The 17,433-nt window shown below is 36.5% G+C and overlaps 1 protein-coding gene across 2 annotated transcripts in view; it reads left to right on the top strand.

Annotated features, from left to right (window-relative positions):
- LOC142331166 (uncharacterized) overlaps positions 1-17,433 on the top strand; it is a 109,895-nt gene that overhangs the window by 45,533 nt on the left and 46,929 nt on the right. For both annotated transcript variants that reach the window (XM_075376875.1, XM_075376874.1), the window contains exons 7-11: positions 2,045-2,211; positions 4,146-4,407; positions 5,005-5,131; positions 10,140-10,216; positions 10,705-10,839. In XM_075376875.1, coding sequence (XP_075232990.1) covers positions 2,045-2,211; positions 4,146-4,407; positions 5,005-5,131; positions 10,140-10,216; positions 10,705-10,839 — 768 coding nt within the window. The remainder of the gene's footprint in view (positions 1-2,044; positions 2,212-4,145; positions 4,408-5,004; positions 5,132-10,139; positions 10,217-10,704; positions 10,840-17,433) is intronic.

The raw sequence follows: 17,433 nt of genomic DNA on the forward strand, positions 1-17,433 counted from the left end.
TTCAATTTTGAAATTTTTCCCATGAATTGTACTTTTGAAAATGTATTTGTTATAAGGTCCTTTAATGAGATTTATAATTTTAGAATTTAATCCCATTTCTTCTTAAGTTTAAAATATGGAATTTCTGTCTACTAAGATATAAGCTACTTTAAAATCCTCATAACACAGACATCTTTAAATAGAAATATCTTAAAATAGAAGACATATTTTCTGTCATTTAGCATTTTATATCATATGAGTTTTAAACTAAAACTTTTTTCTGACCTAGATATGCCCTTCCTGAAACCATCTTGATATTCACAAAGTCATTTGTCCACAAAATCTTAAATTCTGTTGTAATAATTTTTTAAAGAATTTTATGTTACCACAAACAGTGAAGTTCCTCTGTAATTATTTTTATCAGTTTTGTCTCCCTTTTTATGAAATGGATGGATTAACACAGAACACCAATTAAGCAGTATTTCTTCTTGCGAAATTTTAATAAATAATTTTTCTAGATTTGAGAACAATTTTTCTCCACCAAAATTCAAGAAATTCAGCCGTTAATGTTATTCCCTCCTGATGTATATTATTTTTTAATGATTTCATCCTTTATTGGTGGATTTGTGTGAGGCATTATTAATTTTGATTTTCTGAATTTTTATGTTTCTTTTAGTTTTTTACAGTTTGAAAGTTCTTGGAAAATTCTGTTAAAAATTCGCAATTTTCTATTTTGTTAAAAATTAGTTTTCAGTTCTTTTTAAATCACAAGGACAATGCTTGATATCCTTTTAGTTTTCATTTAAAAGTTCCTGGTGTTTCTTTTTTTAAGTTTTCTTCAATCTCTTAAACATTTTTTATCACATTCATAATAATTTTTTTCTGATTTGTTGAAAATGGTTAATGCTAATTTGCGATAGAAATTTTTTCCTTGCTTCTGCTCTTTTGTCCACAACCTTTTCATAGATTTCATTCCACCATATTTCCTGTTTCTTTTTCACTTAACAAATTATTTTTGGGGAGTTGATTTTGCTTTTAATTTTATTCCATTTTTCTAGATCACATTGAATTCTTTTTGATAACTTTCTGTTATTATCAATTTTAATTAAAAAGTGACTTTATTATATCTTATTAATTTTTTGTTTGTATTTTTCTTTTTATCTAGAATGACTAAATCCAAATTTGCACTTCATTAAATTTTTACATTACAGATTTCTTTCAAAACCTTTTGTTGATCACCACATTGTCAATTTGAAATTCTCCTAAATTTTGATTAGCAGTTACTATATTTTTAATTTTGAAATTTTTCTTTTAAAATGAGGACATAATTTTGAAATTTAGGGTTTTGCAAAGTTCTATTAATCTTTCACCGTTTTTATTTATAATTTTGTGAACCGAATATATTCCCAATGATTTTTTTTAATTTCCTCTTTCCCAATCTGGACATTAAAATTGCCCATCAGAATTTATATTTTTTCTAGAATTTCTGAAATTGTATCTCCTAATTTATCCCAAAATACATTGACTTTTAATTAAAATTTTTTATTTAGATTTTGATGATTCATGGATGTTGATTAAAGTATATTTTTTCTGCATATTTAATTGTTTTATGGGAGATTCAGGGAATTGAAAATTTAAGACAGAGTTAATTACTTTTTTATTTACGATGAAGGCGTTCCTTATTTCATAAATTCTTGACATATCTTTTGTAATTTTAATCACAGGTTTTCCTATTCTGTATAGTTTTCAAAATCTGTTTTCATCCAAAAATCTTATTTCCTGTGCTGCTAAAATTCTTATTTAAAATTCTAAGATTTTAATAAATTGCTACTGTTCACCTGCTTGGATTAAAGAGTTTGAATTTGAAGTTCTGAAAAAGGTGTTAGTTTTGTTTTTAAAGCGGTTGTAGACTTCTTCAATCAGCTGAAAGGCATTTTAATGTGGAATCATCAGATCCATTAATTCTGCAAGTGGAACTAAGGATACAATAATTTATATTATCTTATTAATACAAATTTTTTAATGTTTTTTAATGTTTTTTTAATGTTCTGTTTTTATATTTCAGCTACATTACTGAAGTTAAAAAATTAACTGCCACGTTACTCGGAGGAAAAACAAAAAAAACGTTATTGGTTGTATCCAAAGTACCAGATGTTTGGTCTATTGTGAAGCATGTTTTAGAAGGCGATGCAATATACACTAACTCCTATCAGTTGATACGACCTGGTCTCGGTATATAATTATTATTCTGATCATTTAATACTGATAATTGCTAGCTGTAAAATTTTCTCAGTAATAAAGATTCTTTAAAAATGTTAATTTATAAAGCTTTGCAAAACAAGATTTTGAAAATAAACTTAAGCATAAAATCCCAAATTTAAAAAAAATATAATTCTGTGACAAAGTTTGTATATTATATTCTTGGTAATGTTAAACAATCGTGCAATTACAGAAAAGAAATTTTTAAGAAGGTGGTCAGAAAGAAGAAATAACTGATGACTGACAATTCCTTGGTAATGTAACAGGAGTTAATCGAAGAAATAATTTTAAACGAGACAGAATTGAATTTATGAAGGTTACATTAATGAACCGTTGAATCACTTTAAATGTATCTTTTGTTTGAAAGTTATGATTAACTTTTATTTAAAAGTTGTTTAATTAATAAATTACATTTTAATACATTCAGTTATGAGAAAACTTTTTTGTGAGGTCTGTTTGATTTTTTTTCAGTGTTGTAAATAATTTATTTACCTATCAAGAATTCTCTATTTAGAAAAAGTATTATCAAATTATCTGTGTAATGTGAGGTTATTGTTTTTTGGTCATTTAGAAATTTTCATATAAATAGTGGTTGGTAAAAGTTTATTTCATTTTTTATTATAAAATCATATTTTTTGTTCTATGTCTAATATTTCTCAAGTTTCACAGTATTAATTATACTGTACATTGATTAGTCATAGATAAAATGAAAGAAAGAGCGCCTCACACAGTTTTAGCATTACAACTGCATTCTTATCATTTACAGCTGTTACAAGGCCTATTATGGTTTATGAGCTAGATTTGCTTATGAATTGATGCACCATAACTATGAAGACTTTCTTTGTCATATTGTATTGTATTCAATGACGATTCAACATTTCATGTTAATGGAAGAGCAAACACTCATAATGTACCTATGGACATTACAGTGTGATTGAGACTCCCTAAAATTGAATATTTTTTGTGCTGTATCCCAAAGGCAAGCTTACAGGTTGTTATTTTTCATGGAAGTAGTGTGTCAGAAATGAACTATCTTAATATGCTGCAACTATGGTTCTTTACTCAGCTGCAATACAAACCACAGAACTTTATTTGGCAATAAGATGGTGCACCTCATCACTGTCATATAACACTCACTGTCTGTGATAAGTGGAATGAAATTCTCCCTAACCGCTGGATTGATCACAGAGGACCAGTGACAGAGCTTGTTTGTTGTAGCCTCCATGTTTGCCCAGTCTGACCTCATGCAATATTTTTCTTTGGGTGTTTATAAAGGATCAAATATATGTGCCACCGTTTCCAGCTGACCTACCTGACTTGAGACACAGGATTGAGCAGCTGACGCAACAATTAACCCAGACTTATTGATTAAAGTATGGGATGAACTATCTTTTTGACTGGATGTTTGCTTTGTGATGAATGGTGCTTATATTGAACACATGCAGGAAAAACTGTTGTGAGTTGCTCTTTCTTTTCATGTATAATTTATTGATATAAGTAAAACTTAATAAATGTTACACAACTTTAAAACCTTAATATTCATTTTGAAATGCACAGTGTAATAATGGACATACTCCAAGAAAGTGTTTGAAAATTATTTTTCTTTCTGGCACAGTAAAAACAGTTAATGAGTGTGGTGTAAGAGTAGGGATAGTGTATGCTATTTAAAAAAATAAAAAATAAAATCTGGTTCCTTTTCACCTCAGAGGAAAGGCAGATGCGGTCGTAAAAGAAAACTACTCCAACACAGGATTGGTTATTAGTGAGAAAATTTCAATAACCGTCGGTAAAAAAAATCTGTATAACTAATTCTAAGACTTTCTATTAAAAAAAAAAAATAAGTTATAAACTTTTTTAGTAGATCAACAAGTTATAATTGGAATATTTCTGTTATTTTTGTTTTAAAGCTTTTAGTTCTTATGCTGATAGTGACAGTGACCAGTCAATACATGATATTGGTTGCTCTGTACAAAATAAAGATAAAATGGATTCATCAACAATTTCAATAAAATTTATTAAAGATATATATGGTCCTGTTGGAAGGAAGCTAATGGTTATTATAAATTTTAAAGAAAGTGACAATAAATTAACTATATTAAAAACAACTGCTAAATGGTTTTGTAGAAAGTTTAAATATATAAGAAACTTCGATTTCAAGAGAAAAATGAGGTAAGTTTAAATCGCATAAATCTGGTATTATTTTTTTAGATCCCTTTGATTATTTCTATTAATTCTTTTTATATTGTTTATTATTTTTTTTTAGTTAATTAATCATAGTAGGGTTTACAGTTATATGCAGCTGTTATTGTTTCTTTAATATAAAGAGTAAATCTTAAATTACTTAAGTGGAATTTTACTACAGTATTTTTTCCTGTTGTATAATTTTGAAATTAAATTAGAAATGAAAGATCACATTAAAATTAAAAGTAAGTAATTGGTTGTTTATTTTTAAATCGACTGTCATTTGTCATTTTTTTTCATATGATTCTTCCTGTACAGTATATCGTTATTTTCTCCATGCATTTTATTTTTATATAAATTCATAAAGTAATGATTAACTAGTTGAAAGTAGAGTGAAAGACTTTGTAAAAAAAAACTATCATAATTTGACTTTTTGACTAAAAAAACTATCATAAATACTTCGCTGAAGTTCTTCTATTACTGTTAAAAATTTGCAACTGATCTTTAAATCTTAGCTTTGTTAGCCAAATTAAATAAGTATATTCTGTTTCAAAATGTGATTGATAGATTGGCTTTATTTTACAGGGAAACAAGAATAGCATTTGGTAATGTTGAACTCGCTTATGTTGAAAATAAAGACAGAAATATCGCTACTAGACTTGCGCTTGAAACTGCTTTACAAAAATTAAGAGAATCATATTATACTCTTAAGGTAAATTATATATCTGAATGTTTAAATGACAAAATAGTTTCAGTTAATTTTATTTGTGACTACTAACACATAATCTTTTCTTACTTTGTCCTTATTTTTTTCATTTTCCTTTGCATCAAGGTATTTTCTAAATTATTTATTTGCTTATTGTCTGCTATGCTAAGTAACCTTTCGAAATGACATCTACTCCAGTGCGGAAGGCAGACAGTTCTTAGCCCACCCAGATTGTTAGTATGACTGTTAAGTACTAACGGTCAAATATAAAACAAGCTATAAATACAAGGATCGTTCAATAATTAAAGAGACTGTTGAAAAGTTATGTATTCAATGAAAATAAAACTAATGCCTCTATACGGTCGACGACCCTATAAAAGGTCCACCCGAAAAACACGTCCACCAGCCACCAAGACCTGCCAGATCTTTGGCGAGGTCTCCAACACTCATTGACGCTGGGGCTTCCTTCCTCCCTGCTGCCTGACCACCTTTGTTCCCCGAAGGAAATCCTCGACGGACATATCCGATGTAGGATTTTGTCCGTGCACAGCCCTGAGGATTTTGGGCTCCTCTACCCTTGTCACCCTTGGCATATTGTATACCAATAACTGCGACCTCCGCTTGGCCAGCAACTGAGCCTTCAGCTCGTTCCTTCTCAGAACGTCGGCCTCCAGCAGCTCCTTCGCCTGCCGCTCACTTACGACTTCCAAGATAATACTTGTCTCTTGTTTTAGTGGCACAGGAGACTTGGATCTTTTCCCTCTGCGGGTCCAGGACCTTCAGGGTTACCTCCGTCACTAACGACGAAGCCCCCGGACCAGGTTTCAGCAGAACCACCTTAATGGTAGCCTACATAATTTTAGCCGTCGGTGCCTGAACTGGCACCGGTGGACTAATCCACTTAGGCACAGGCGCAGCAGCCACTGCAGCGAAGGATACAGGCTTTTTAACCTTCTCCTTCACCTGTTTTACGGGCTTGTGGAGTTTACCCAGAGCTTCACCCGTCACCGGGTTGAAGCCCTTGACTCCCTCCACAATCTGGTCTACCTTGCTGGACAGTCGTGAAATGACTGAGTCCAAGGCAAAATTGGCACTTTAAAGTCCCTCACATTTTAATGCTAGACCCGTGACCAACAATGCACATTGACTCTAATAGGAGTCGACAAGCTGCCAAATCTTCAAGGACACTCTCGACTCCTTTTTTGTGGAGATTTTGGTCCGCTACAACTGCATTTCCTTGATCCGCCCAAAACCTTTGGACCTGAAGTTCACCTGCTTCTCAGTAGGCTTACCCCCAATACTCCCACCTAGGGTCAATCACTGCACCGCCATCTTCCACTTCCCTTGACTTCATGGGGAGCCGCCCTTGGGGCTTGGCTTGCCCCACTTTGCTGCGCACTCCTTGTGCTGTTCCAGTCTCAGCCTTCCCCGCACAATTCATGACAGAGATTTCGGCCGGATTTTTTGTGCAATCCGGTTCACAAGGGCACAGCACCTTCCCTGTGGAAACCTCCGAGATCTCCTTTGCGGAGAACTGGGGCTTCTGCTGAGATCTACCGATTGACCTTCTCGGCTGAAAGGGGCCAACTGCCACCATGTCCTTGGCAAAACCAACCAAGTCCTCCAAGCAATCTCCCCCAGATTGCTCCATCACAGCTTAAGCAAATAACACCGACTGGAACGCCAGGCACTACATCCACAGCCTGAAAGAAACTAACACCTAACTCAAGTCAAGGTGGGCATTTAACACTTTCTTTTCCGAGAAAGGTCACCTGTTCTCACGTAACCCTGCTCAAAATGTAAAAGCTAAAAGCTCCTAAGTCAGACCAACAGCAAGATCGGAGCGAAATTGCTTCCTGAACCTGTCAGAGGATCCCGAAAGTTTAGTGGCCTCATGAACTACGAATTAGGGATACCGACACACACAAAGAAGATGTCCTTATGTAGTCGACGATGGGCCTCCTGCAACACACTACACCGCTGTTCCGTGAAACACTTCGCAACAACATAGTTGACCAACTGCCACCAATCATTGTATAGCCCGATGACGTATACATAGAACACTGTCCTTGCAGAAAATCGCTACTGGTAATGCAAATTGCAAGTTTACAGTACTGCGCTAGAGGCCGAGAAGCGATCGTTGTAATGTTAAACCAAATTATGTTGTCCATAGTTCTGAACTTTGACATCAGCTAAAAATAAATTAACTTTGTGAGTTCATATCATTTACTGAATCGCATCGCTTTATTTATTGTATTTTATTAAACCGTTTCATAATCTGGAAATAGCTTATAAAACACTATATATAAAATTATAATATATATTGTAATTTTGACAATTGCATCCTGTAGCATTTGTAGGTAAATAATTTATAATACGGTGTAATAGTTTTCATTATCTAAACAGGTGATTCACAAAATGCTTCCATTTGCAAGTGTCAACTGGCAAAAGATTTGCAGCTGACTTCTGTGCCTTTGGTAAAATTAAGCCAGAATGTAATTCTTGTGACCCTAATTAAGGGGTAAATTTAGTGATTTTATATCAAATCTGATCTGAAAATTTCAAAATAGATTGCAGAACTGTGTATTAGTTTTCAAAACATCTGTAGTAAAAGACAAAAGATCGGGTCAAAAACACATTATTTGGCATAAAATAACTTGTTAAATGGGTAATAAACACGTAAAAAGTTTAAACAAAACTTGTAGAGAATTTGAGTCTTAGTAAAATGAATAAAATTTACAGAAACTAAATATAAACGTAAGAATTTCAAAGTATATAAAAAAAAACATCAAAATAAGGTTGATTTAACTAGGAAATAAAAAAACAAAATTTTCGATATTTCAAAACAAAATAATTAAATATTTTAGAAAAATAAACAATCAAAATTTAAAAAGAATAATCAAATAAAATAACACATGAGAAAAACAGTTATTAAATCGATAAAACTAATTAAAAATTAATGTGTATAAATATGTTTTAAATAATCTATTTCATAAGTTTACAATTACTAACAGCTAATTCCAACAATTAAATTTTTTTACTACGTTTGAACTGCAATAAACATTCAATAAGTAAATGGAATGGTGGATGTAAGTAATTATCTAACAGAACCTTATCAATTTTCCAATGAAGAATACACAGACATCATTTTTATTTGTGGGTTCTGCAATGAAACACATGAGATTATCATCAAAGATTTCCAAATAGGAAGATTCCAGGCCTCATAACCTTGCTTCAGTTTTTCAGTTCTAACGTACCATTGAATCATTGTCATCTTCATATCTGGTGAACAGCAAGAACATCCTGTTGGGGAAGAAGAAAACATAATTCAGTATATTGAACATAACCCCGCTATCAGTACCAGAAAAATTCCTTATTGGGATGGTTTAACATGAAGTAAAATATGGCGAATACTTCAAAAGATAAACTTCATCTTTTTAATGTACAAAAGGTACAAAATTTACTTTCTACAAATTTTCCTGTATATTTCATTTTTTCACTGGATTTTGGACAATTAATAATGTAGATTCTATTTTGTTTACCGATGAAGCCACATTTACTCGAAGTAGGATTTTTAATTAAAAAAAAGTCACATATGGAGTCAAGAAAACCCACACACCATCAGAACTGGCACCATACCAACACAAGTTTTACGTAAACGTTTGGTATGGTATTATAGGCAACAAAATATTGGAACCATTTATTTTCAAAGAATGTTCTGGGTTCTTCATACTTGAACTTTTTGGAGAACAATTTACCAGATATATCGGAAGTTGGTCCTCTAACAAGAAGGCAGATGATTTTCTAGCTCTATGGGACAACTCCACACATTCCTCTTGCAGTAAGGTAATATTTAAATGCGCTTTTGAAACAAGTGGATTTGACATGGCCTATCAGTTGACTTCCAAGATTGCCTGACTTTACGCTTCTGGACTCCAACTTGTGGGGACCGCTTGATGAAAAATCATTACTATTTGAACAAAAGTGTAATACAAGAGAAGAGTTAGTTATAAAAATTTTCATTGCTGTACATATAATACAAAACGATTCTGCTGAAATACAGAAAGCGACCAAAAACATTGTTCAATAGGCCAGAGTGCTTTATCCACTGTGGTGGAGGACATTTTAAGAAATTTATTTATAATTCTTTACAAGTTGGTTTTACTGATTTGTGTTTATATTTGTTATATTTCTAAAATATTTAGTTCTTTTGTTTTGTAATATTGAAAATTTTATTTCATTTAATACCTCATTAATACTGTCCTGCCCCATTTTGATGTTTTTTTGTTTTTTTTTTAATCTTTGAAATTCTTACATTTGTATTTAATTTTATGCCAACTTTATTCATACTCTTTTACTCAGAATCAAATTTTCTGTAACTGATGTTTAAAACTTTTGTTTAATTACCCATTTAACAAAATTATTTTATGCCGATCATAAAATAGTGTGTTTTGGTCCAATCTTTTGTCTTTGAAAGAATCTTTTGTCTTTATGAAAAAACAACAGATTTTTTCATAAACTACTACTACTATAAGTACAATTCTGGGATCTATTTTTTTTTAGGTCAAATATTTTATATAACCGCTACACTTACCCCTTAATTTGGGTCTTAAGAATAGTCTGACTTAATTCTACCAAAGATACAAAAAATCAGGGTGAAATCTTTCACTAGCTGATTCACTAATGAAGAACTTCAAACCTATGTTTATATGAACTTTTTCTTTTTGTTCTTCAGTAGATTCCTTCTTTTCTGTTTAGCCTATGGAATCGCTATAAGGTATTAATTCAGAAGAAGATATATATGAATGTAAATGAAGTGTAGTCTTGTTCAATCTCAGGTCAATCATTCCTGAGATTTTAATTGATTGAATTCCTAAGATGTGGTTAATTGAAACCAGTAGAGTCCTGAAAGTCTGTTACTTTCTTCATGAATCACTTTGTATATACATTTAATTTTTCCTTACATCATTGATTCTGCTGTTTTTTAACATTTGTTATTGTTTTTTTTTTTCAGATTAAGACCGAGTATTTTTCTGATGGATTTGTTTATATAGATTCTGGTGAACGAATAAAAAAAGAATTTTACTGGAGGTAATTTTTATTTATATATATATATATATATATATATATACTGCTGTAAAAAAATGTTATTGACTTAAATAAATGTTAGCACATTTATGTTTAAAGTAATATTTTTTTTAAAAACAAATTAACTGTAATATCCCTTTTTAAATTAGTATCATTTTCATAATAAAAAACTGCTGCCATTTGTACCCTGCTACTAATTTTCCATTTAATCTTCCTATTCTCTGATATTTTACATCCTAAATACCTAAACTTTTCTATAATTTCCCATGCCTCTTGAAAATTCCTTCTTCTGTTTTGATCTTTTATTGTTACTGCCAGTCTTTATACTTTCTCAACATTAATTTGTATCCTCTAATCTACTGTTTCTTCCATTCAAGCAGTAAGGTGATTTTCTACTGTATCTTACTATTTTCCCTGTAATAATATCATCAGTCAGTAACCATACTCCTGATTCTTGGCTTTTAATTACATAACAGTTTCTTTAATTGCAGGAAGTTCAAGCAATATGATGATGTAAAATTTGATTTTGAAAAACTAAAATCAATAATAGATGAGTATCGTAATTCAAATCAAGTGTATGAACTACTCTTATTACTTTCAAACGACAAGGCAGGACCACTTTTGGAGTGAGTAATTTTGTCAGTTTATTTAATCTTTAAGCTGTTATAAAGTTATTTGTTTTTGTATTTTTCTAGTGTGGAGCTCATTTTCTGTGCTCTCCAAAAATCCTAGCTAGGGCTAATAACCTCAGCGTAGGTCACTAGCCTTACAACATTCTACACTCCTGTCTGAGCCCAGAAAAATGGGTGTAAAAAATGTTGATACTTATTTAAGAACAGTTATAACATTTTATTGATTTTTGTTACTTTTTTTAAAGAAAGTTCGGTCTTTCAACAAGACATAAGGAAATCAGGAACTTTTCACATAAAAAATCGGGAGGTATAAAAACTAGTCTGCTAATAATAAAAATCTTTAAGGTTAAGGTTTATGAAACTATTAAACTTAACAGTGATAGATTAACAAAAAATTGTTTATTTGTTAATTAAAAAAAGAAGATTTATGTTATTTTTCAATTAAAAAAGGCGTTAATTGCTTTTAATAACATACGTAGATCAAATTAGAACTGAATACATACTACTTTATAATCACAAACTGCTCAAAGCAAATATTTTGCTTAAGCAGAGTGCTTTAGCAAGATATTTTGATATTACAATGTAGAAGGTTATGTTAAAAAAACAGTAAATCACACTTTAATCGATGTTCAACTGTATACAATCAGCAAAATTCAAACATGTAAAATGAGGTCTCCAACGTTCTCAGAAGTTCCATAAAAGTTGTAAAATGTTTATTCTTATATTCATGTAATTTGCTTAAAAGTCTATATATGTTAGACTAAATGAGCCTGTTGGGCTTTATCTATTTTTTATGTAATGTTTACATAAAAGAAAGTTTAAAGTTAGATATAAAAAAAAGTATTGAAGATCTAAACATTTTGAGTGACCATTGAATACATAAGCATTACTTAAATTCTACAGTTAAAAACTGTTCTGTTTGCGGTTAGTAAAACTTATTATAATATTAGGACTTTAGAATCAGGTTACTAAAAATTTTTACACCACCAATGTAAAAATTCCTTTAAAAGTACTTAACATTTAAAACAGCTCTGTTAATATTATTAAACTAACATTATTTGCAATTTCAATATCCCTGACATACGTGTATAACTATTATTATTATTATTATTATACTAATGAGGTTTATGTGCAGTAGGCTCTGCACTGGTGACTGACAGAAAATTTCTGTCCACTCCACCTCTCATTTAATCTCCACCGAAGTAAGAAAGCAATCACCATTTTGAAATAGAAGGTGTTATGAAAAATTGTTATGTCATTCCACCTAATAGCAGATATATAACAATTTCAAAATCATAAAAGTATAATTGCATTACAAATTCATTAACAGTACTGGCAAAAGCTATATTTAAAGCAGGATCTTATTTCACTCAGTCAATTATGTTTAATGGAATGGAATGGAATGCAAAGTTGGCAGGAGTCTATTACTCCCTACTTTATCGCAGAACCTGGACAGAGTCCCTTGCTGCTGGATCATTCTAATCGGGCTTGTTTTTAAAAGGGTTATTTTTTAATCTCGGATCTAATTTTTCAAGTTTTGTCTATTATTATTTTAGTGAATTTAAGACGGATTTAATTGCATTCCAATTGTTGTTAAACCAGCGTTATCGAACCCATTTCATGGGCCGACCGCGGAAGGCTAGGCTTATAAAGCCTGTCCTCCCGACGTAATTCCCCTTCAGACCGTCCACTGAAGTCCTTTCGGTGCTAACTCTTTAATAGGCTAGCAGGAATACGCCACAACGGGGCACTAGCTATAAGGAGGGAGCAATGCGTCCCCTTTTTCCGGAGTCGCAATTGCTGGGATATTTTGTCTTACTGTAAGTTTTTTTTTTTTTTTTAATTTAGACCGCGTTTTTGTTTTATGCGCGACTTACCGTGTTTGACGTCTTCAAACTATATAACTCGCGAAAACTTTTCACTCGCGACCCCGGAAACGCGTCTGACGCACTATTCCGTTTATGGCTCATGCGATATGGAGGCCCCTAAGCCTGGTTTGTCGATTTTCGGCTACCGCACCGCACCATCAGGGTGGTTCGTCCAGTACGGCGTGAGGCCGCTTCCTTACAACTGTCGGAGTTGGGTCCTCTCGGCAGATGTCCCGAAGATGACTGTGTTCGGACACAGCCGCTCTCCCGAACAGTCTGCGCGCCTGCGCCACCCCCACCTCGGACACGGATTGAAATCTCGCATCAGATCGGAGAGTGGCGTTCCTGACGAACCACGGAGCTCCAAAGATCGTCCGCAACGCGATGTTTTGGACGGCCTCGATCTTCTTTTGAAGCGAGGAGCTCAACACTGCCCCCCATGCCGGGTAAGCATATGTTAGAATCGGCAGTACGTACAGCCGAAAAATGAGGAGCTTAGTTGCCAGTGGGTACGGGCTGGCACTGTTCAGCACTGGGTATAGCGAGGCTCTGGCGGCCTTAGCCCTCCGGGTCGCATAATTTACATGTTCGCCGAAGGTAAGCCGCCTGTCCAACACCACCCCCAGGTACTTAACTGTTTTCTCAAAAGGGATTTTCTCCCCTGAGATTTCCAGCTCTCTGGTCGGTTTTCGTGTCTTGCATGTGAACATCACGGCCACCGATTTTTCACCGTTGACCCTGATTCTCCACATGTCGAGCCACGGTTCCACTAAGTCCAGCTGCCTTTGGAGCCTCCGGACCGCGTAATCCACATTTGCGGATTCGTAGAAATATGCCGTGTCGTCTGCGTAAAGGGCCGTTTTGACCCCTTCCGACAGCGGCATATCGTTCACGTACAAAGTGTACAAGAACGGGGAAAGTACTGCTCCTTGGGGAACCCCAGCGGCTATTTCTCTGGTGGAGGAAATCGTTTCCCCTACGCGCACGACAAAATGTCGGTCTAGCAGATATGACCGCATCAGTCTGACATAGCGGTAGGGGATCGCCGATCGCGCTAGCTTATAAAGCAGCCCGCTATGCCAAACTTTGTCAAAGGCCTTGGCCACATCCAGAAAAACGGCTGCAGTCACCCGTTTCCTGTTCAGGCCTCCGACAAGGTCGTCTATTATTTTTACCAGTTGGAGGGTGGTTGAGTGACCCTCCCTGAACCCAAATTGCTCGGGCCGCACTTCTCCCTCCATGTATCGCCTCAGTTTTTCGAGAAAAATCCTCTCGAACAACTTAGACAATACCGGTAACAGGGAGATTGGCCTATAATTCCGTGGGAAAAGTAAACTTTTCCCCGGTTTGGGTAAACATACGACTTTGGCCGTTTTCCAACAATTCGGGAAATATCCAACGTACAAAATGGACGTGAATATCACCGAAATTGCTGTAATCACGGAGGCCGGTATGTTCCGGAATGCACGGGCGCTGATCCCGTCGACACCCGGGGCCTTGTCGGGGCTTGTGGCCTTAATGGCTGCGGAAACTTCCGCTTCAGTGACTTGGTCAATCTCTAGAGGGGCGTCCTCCACCTGTGAGAAATAATCTACAAGAAAGGATTCCACCTCGGTTGTGTGCTCGTCGTTCGGGGAGGGAGGGGGGTTTGGAGTGAACTGCTCCTCCAAGGTATCGGCGAATACCTCGGCCCTCTCCGCCTCCGAGTATGCAAGAAAACCTCGCTGCCCCACAACCGGATGGCGAGGCTTCTTCCCTTCTCGCAGTCTCCTGTTCAACCTGAACACCGAGGAGATGTCGTCAGAGACCGAGGCGAGGTATTCGTTCCACGAATCCTCTCGATGGCTTGTCAGCAGTTGTTTTACCCTGTCCGTTTGATTATAAAAGGCCCGCTTATCAGCGGGGGACAGGGTGATTCGATATCTCCTCCTCAGTCGTCGTTTCTCCGTTATGGCTTCGGAGATATGAGGAGGGAGGTCGTTTCGAACAACTGCTCGAGTTTTGGCCGATGAGCTACCTGCCAGGGCCTCGGTCATTGACGACGTGACGCGCCCGACAGTGTCGTCGATTTCCTCCGGGGTGTTCAGGAGCTCAGGATTTACCGGCCTGTACTCCCGCTGGAGGGTCTCGTAGAACCTTTTCCAGTTGACTGACCTTCGGGGTATAGGCGGGGGATCTCGGCCACCCCCTGCCTGACCTAGTTCCAACAGGACAGGGGAATGGTCCGAGCTGAGGTCTTCTATCGTTTCAATCATGAATGGGAGGGTACTCCCCTTCATGACTGCGATATCCAGCACGTCAGGCCTAGATCTGCCTGAGCGATGCACGAACGTGGGCACCTCAGGGCCTACAACGACCAAGCGGCGGGCTCTCGCCCTTTCTTACAGCAATCTGCCATTCGGATTTGTCAGAATGCTGTTCCATGACACGTGTTTGGCATTGAGGTCGCCCATGAGTATCACGGGCCCATCCCAATTTTCCAGCACGGCATCCAGATCTGCGCCGGTTACCGCGTCGTTCGGCTTGCTATAAGCCGAAACCAGCCGATACACCGTGCCCAGATGCTCCACATGCACACACGTTTGCTCCATCACGTTTGTATGAAGAACAACGCGCGTATGCATGTGGCGTCTGTGGACTAAAACCGCAGTTCCACCAGAGGTGCGAGATCCGGGTCGAACTGGCCTATCCGTCCTATATGTAAAATAGTTCCGAAGGGTCAGTTGCTTGTTTGGGTTCAAGCACGTCTCAGACAACAGTATCACGTCTATCAGTAGATCCTCGGCCAGACGGCATAGTTCCTCCGTCCGGCCTACTACTGAGTTGGCGTTAGTAGTACGGAAATGGTGGTACGGCGCCAAACAGTGACGTCATTCCAAGATGGCGGCTGTCCGCCATCTTGGATTCCAAGATGGCGGTGGTCAGCCATCTTGGATTGTGACGTCATTGGCGCCGGTACCCCGTCAGTGTTGCCAACTTGATTTATTTTATGTCGATGTGAGTCAGTGTTACCAACTTGATTTATTTTTTGTTGACATGTTTATATATTGAAGAAATATTTCAAAGGTTGGTATCACTGTTGTTTGGCGGTCGATTTGAATTAAATAAATGAATAATATTTAAAGTGAAAAAAAATCTGTCGGCTAGAGGATTCGAACCCGGTCATGACGGGACGCGACCGACTGACGCCTTAAACCAATCGGCTGCGGTGACTCCCTGATGTAATGAGTGAAAAATGTTCTACGTAAGCTGTGAATTTTAACGTAACATCAGTCTGTACACACACACACACACAATCACACATGCACACATACATATACACACAAGTGAATATAGACGTACCTCGAGGATGATCCTGGTCGTCCAGGCGATGGCGTCGGGAGGCGTTACAGGTTCTCGTCGTAGATCGTGCACCGGGAGGCGGTGGCGGTAATGTCTGCTACGACACACACACACAAACACACACGCACACACACACGCGCACACACATACATATACACACAAGTGAATATAGACGTACCTCGAGGATGATCCTGGTCGTCCAGGCGATGGCGTCGGGAGGCGTTACCGCGACGGAGAGAGGTTCTCGTCGTGGATCGTGCACCGGGAGGCGGTGGCGGCGATGTCTGCTGCAACACACAAACACACACACACACACACACACGCGCACACACATACATATACACACAAGTGAATATAGACGTACCTCGAGGATGATCCTGGTCGTCCAGGCGATGGCGTCGGGAGGCGTTACCGCGACGGAGAGAGGTTCTCGTCGTGGATCGTGCACCGGGAGGCGGTGGCGGCGGTGTCTGCTGCGCGTGTGTTTGCGTGCGTGCGTCAGCGGAGCGACGCAGACGTGTTTACCGTGCGAGATGCGGCGCTCGACTGAAGAATTGTGGGACCGACGTGGTCTGAAGTTGTCCGATTGACCAATCGCAGCGTTGGAATTCGAATCGGCGCATGCGCACTAGCCGTTAGTGCGTACGTGCGAACTCGAACGTCGTCTCTAATAAGAGCGGAAGCGATAAAGAAATTTTTTTTTTTTTATTATTATTATCGGGTCACTAATACAAAAGTGACTTGAGTTGTTGTAACCGGTTAAATCCGGTTGCGTCTGGATCTGTAAAAAAAAAAAAAAAGTTATGAAATGAATTTATGTGTTGGAACACTCTCCTCACCTTTACATTACTGTATGGGGGTTTAGAGTGTTGTTGCATTTCCACACCACCCCAGAGGTAGCAACCGCGGTGCGTTGAGATTTTTTTTTAGAGTGATATCTCTCCCCAGTAGGCCTAAAAAACACTCGACTATATATATCTTAAGAAACGTCTTCATGATACTTCTTTACAAGACCGGGATGTTATGAACAACAAATGCAAATAATGAGTAATGATAAACTTATACAAGAAAGCACATCTATGTGAAAACAAAAAAAATCCCAAGATAACTCTCTAATTTATGTATGCGAAACCTACCTTCTTGTGTAAGTTTATCATTATTCATTACTTGCATTTGTTGTTCATAACATCACGCTCTTGTAAAGAAGTAAAGAAATAATGTTTCGCATACATAAACGTAATATTGCAAGCATATGTCTATCGCACCACTTTCTACTATTTTGAAAATACTTAAAAAATGTGTAAAACACTCTCCTCACCATTTGTAACACAATTGATAGTGGATAAATCCAATATCATATCATGTCACGGGCCTTGGA

The sequence above is a fragment of the Lycorma delicatula genome, chromosome 10, assembly GCF_047948215.1.
Source record: "Lycorma delicatula isolate Av1 chromosome 10, ASM4794821v1, whole genome shotgun sequence".
Taxonomy (NCBI): domain Eukaryota; kingdom Metazoa; phylum Arthropoda; class Insecta; order Hemiptera; family Fulgoridae; genus Lycorma; species Lycorma delicatula.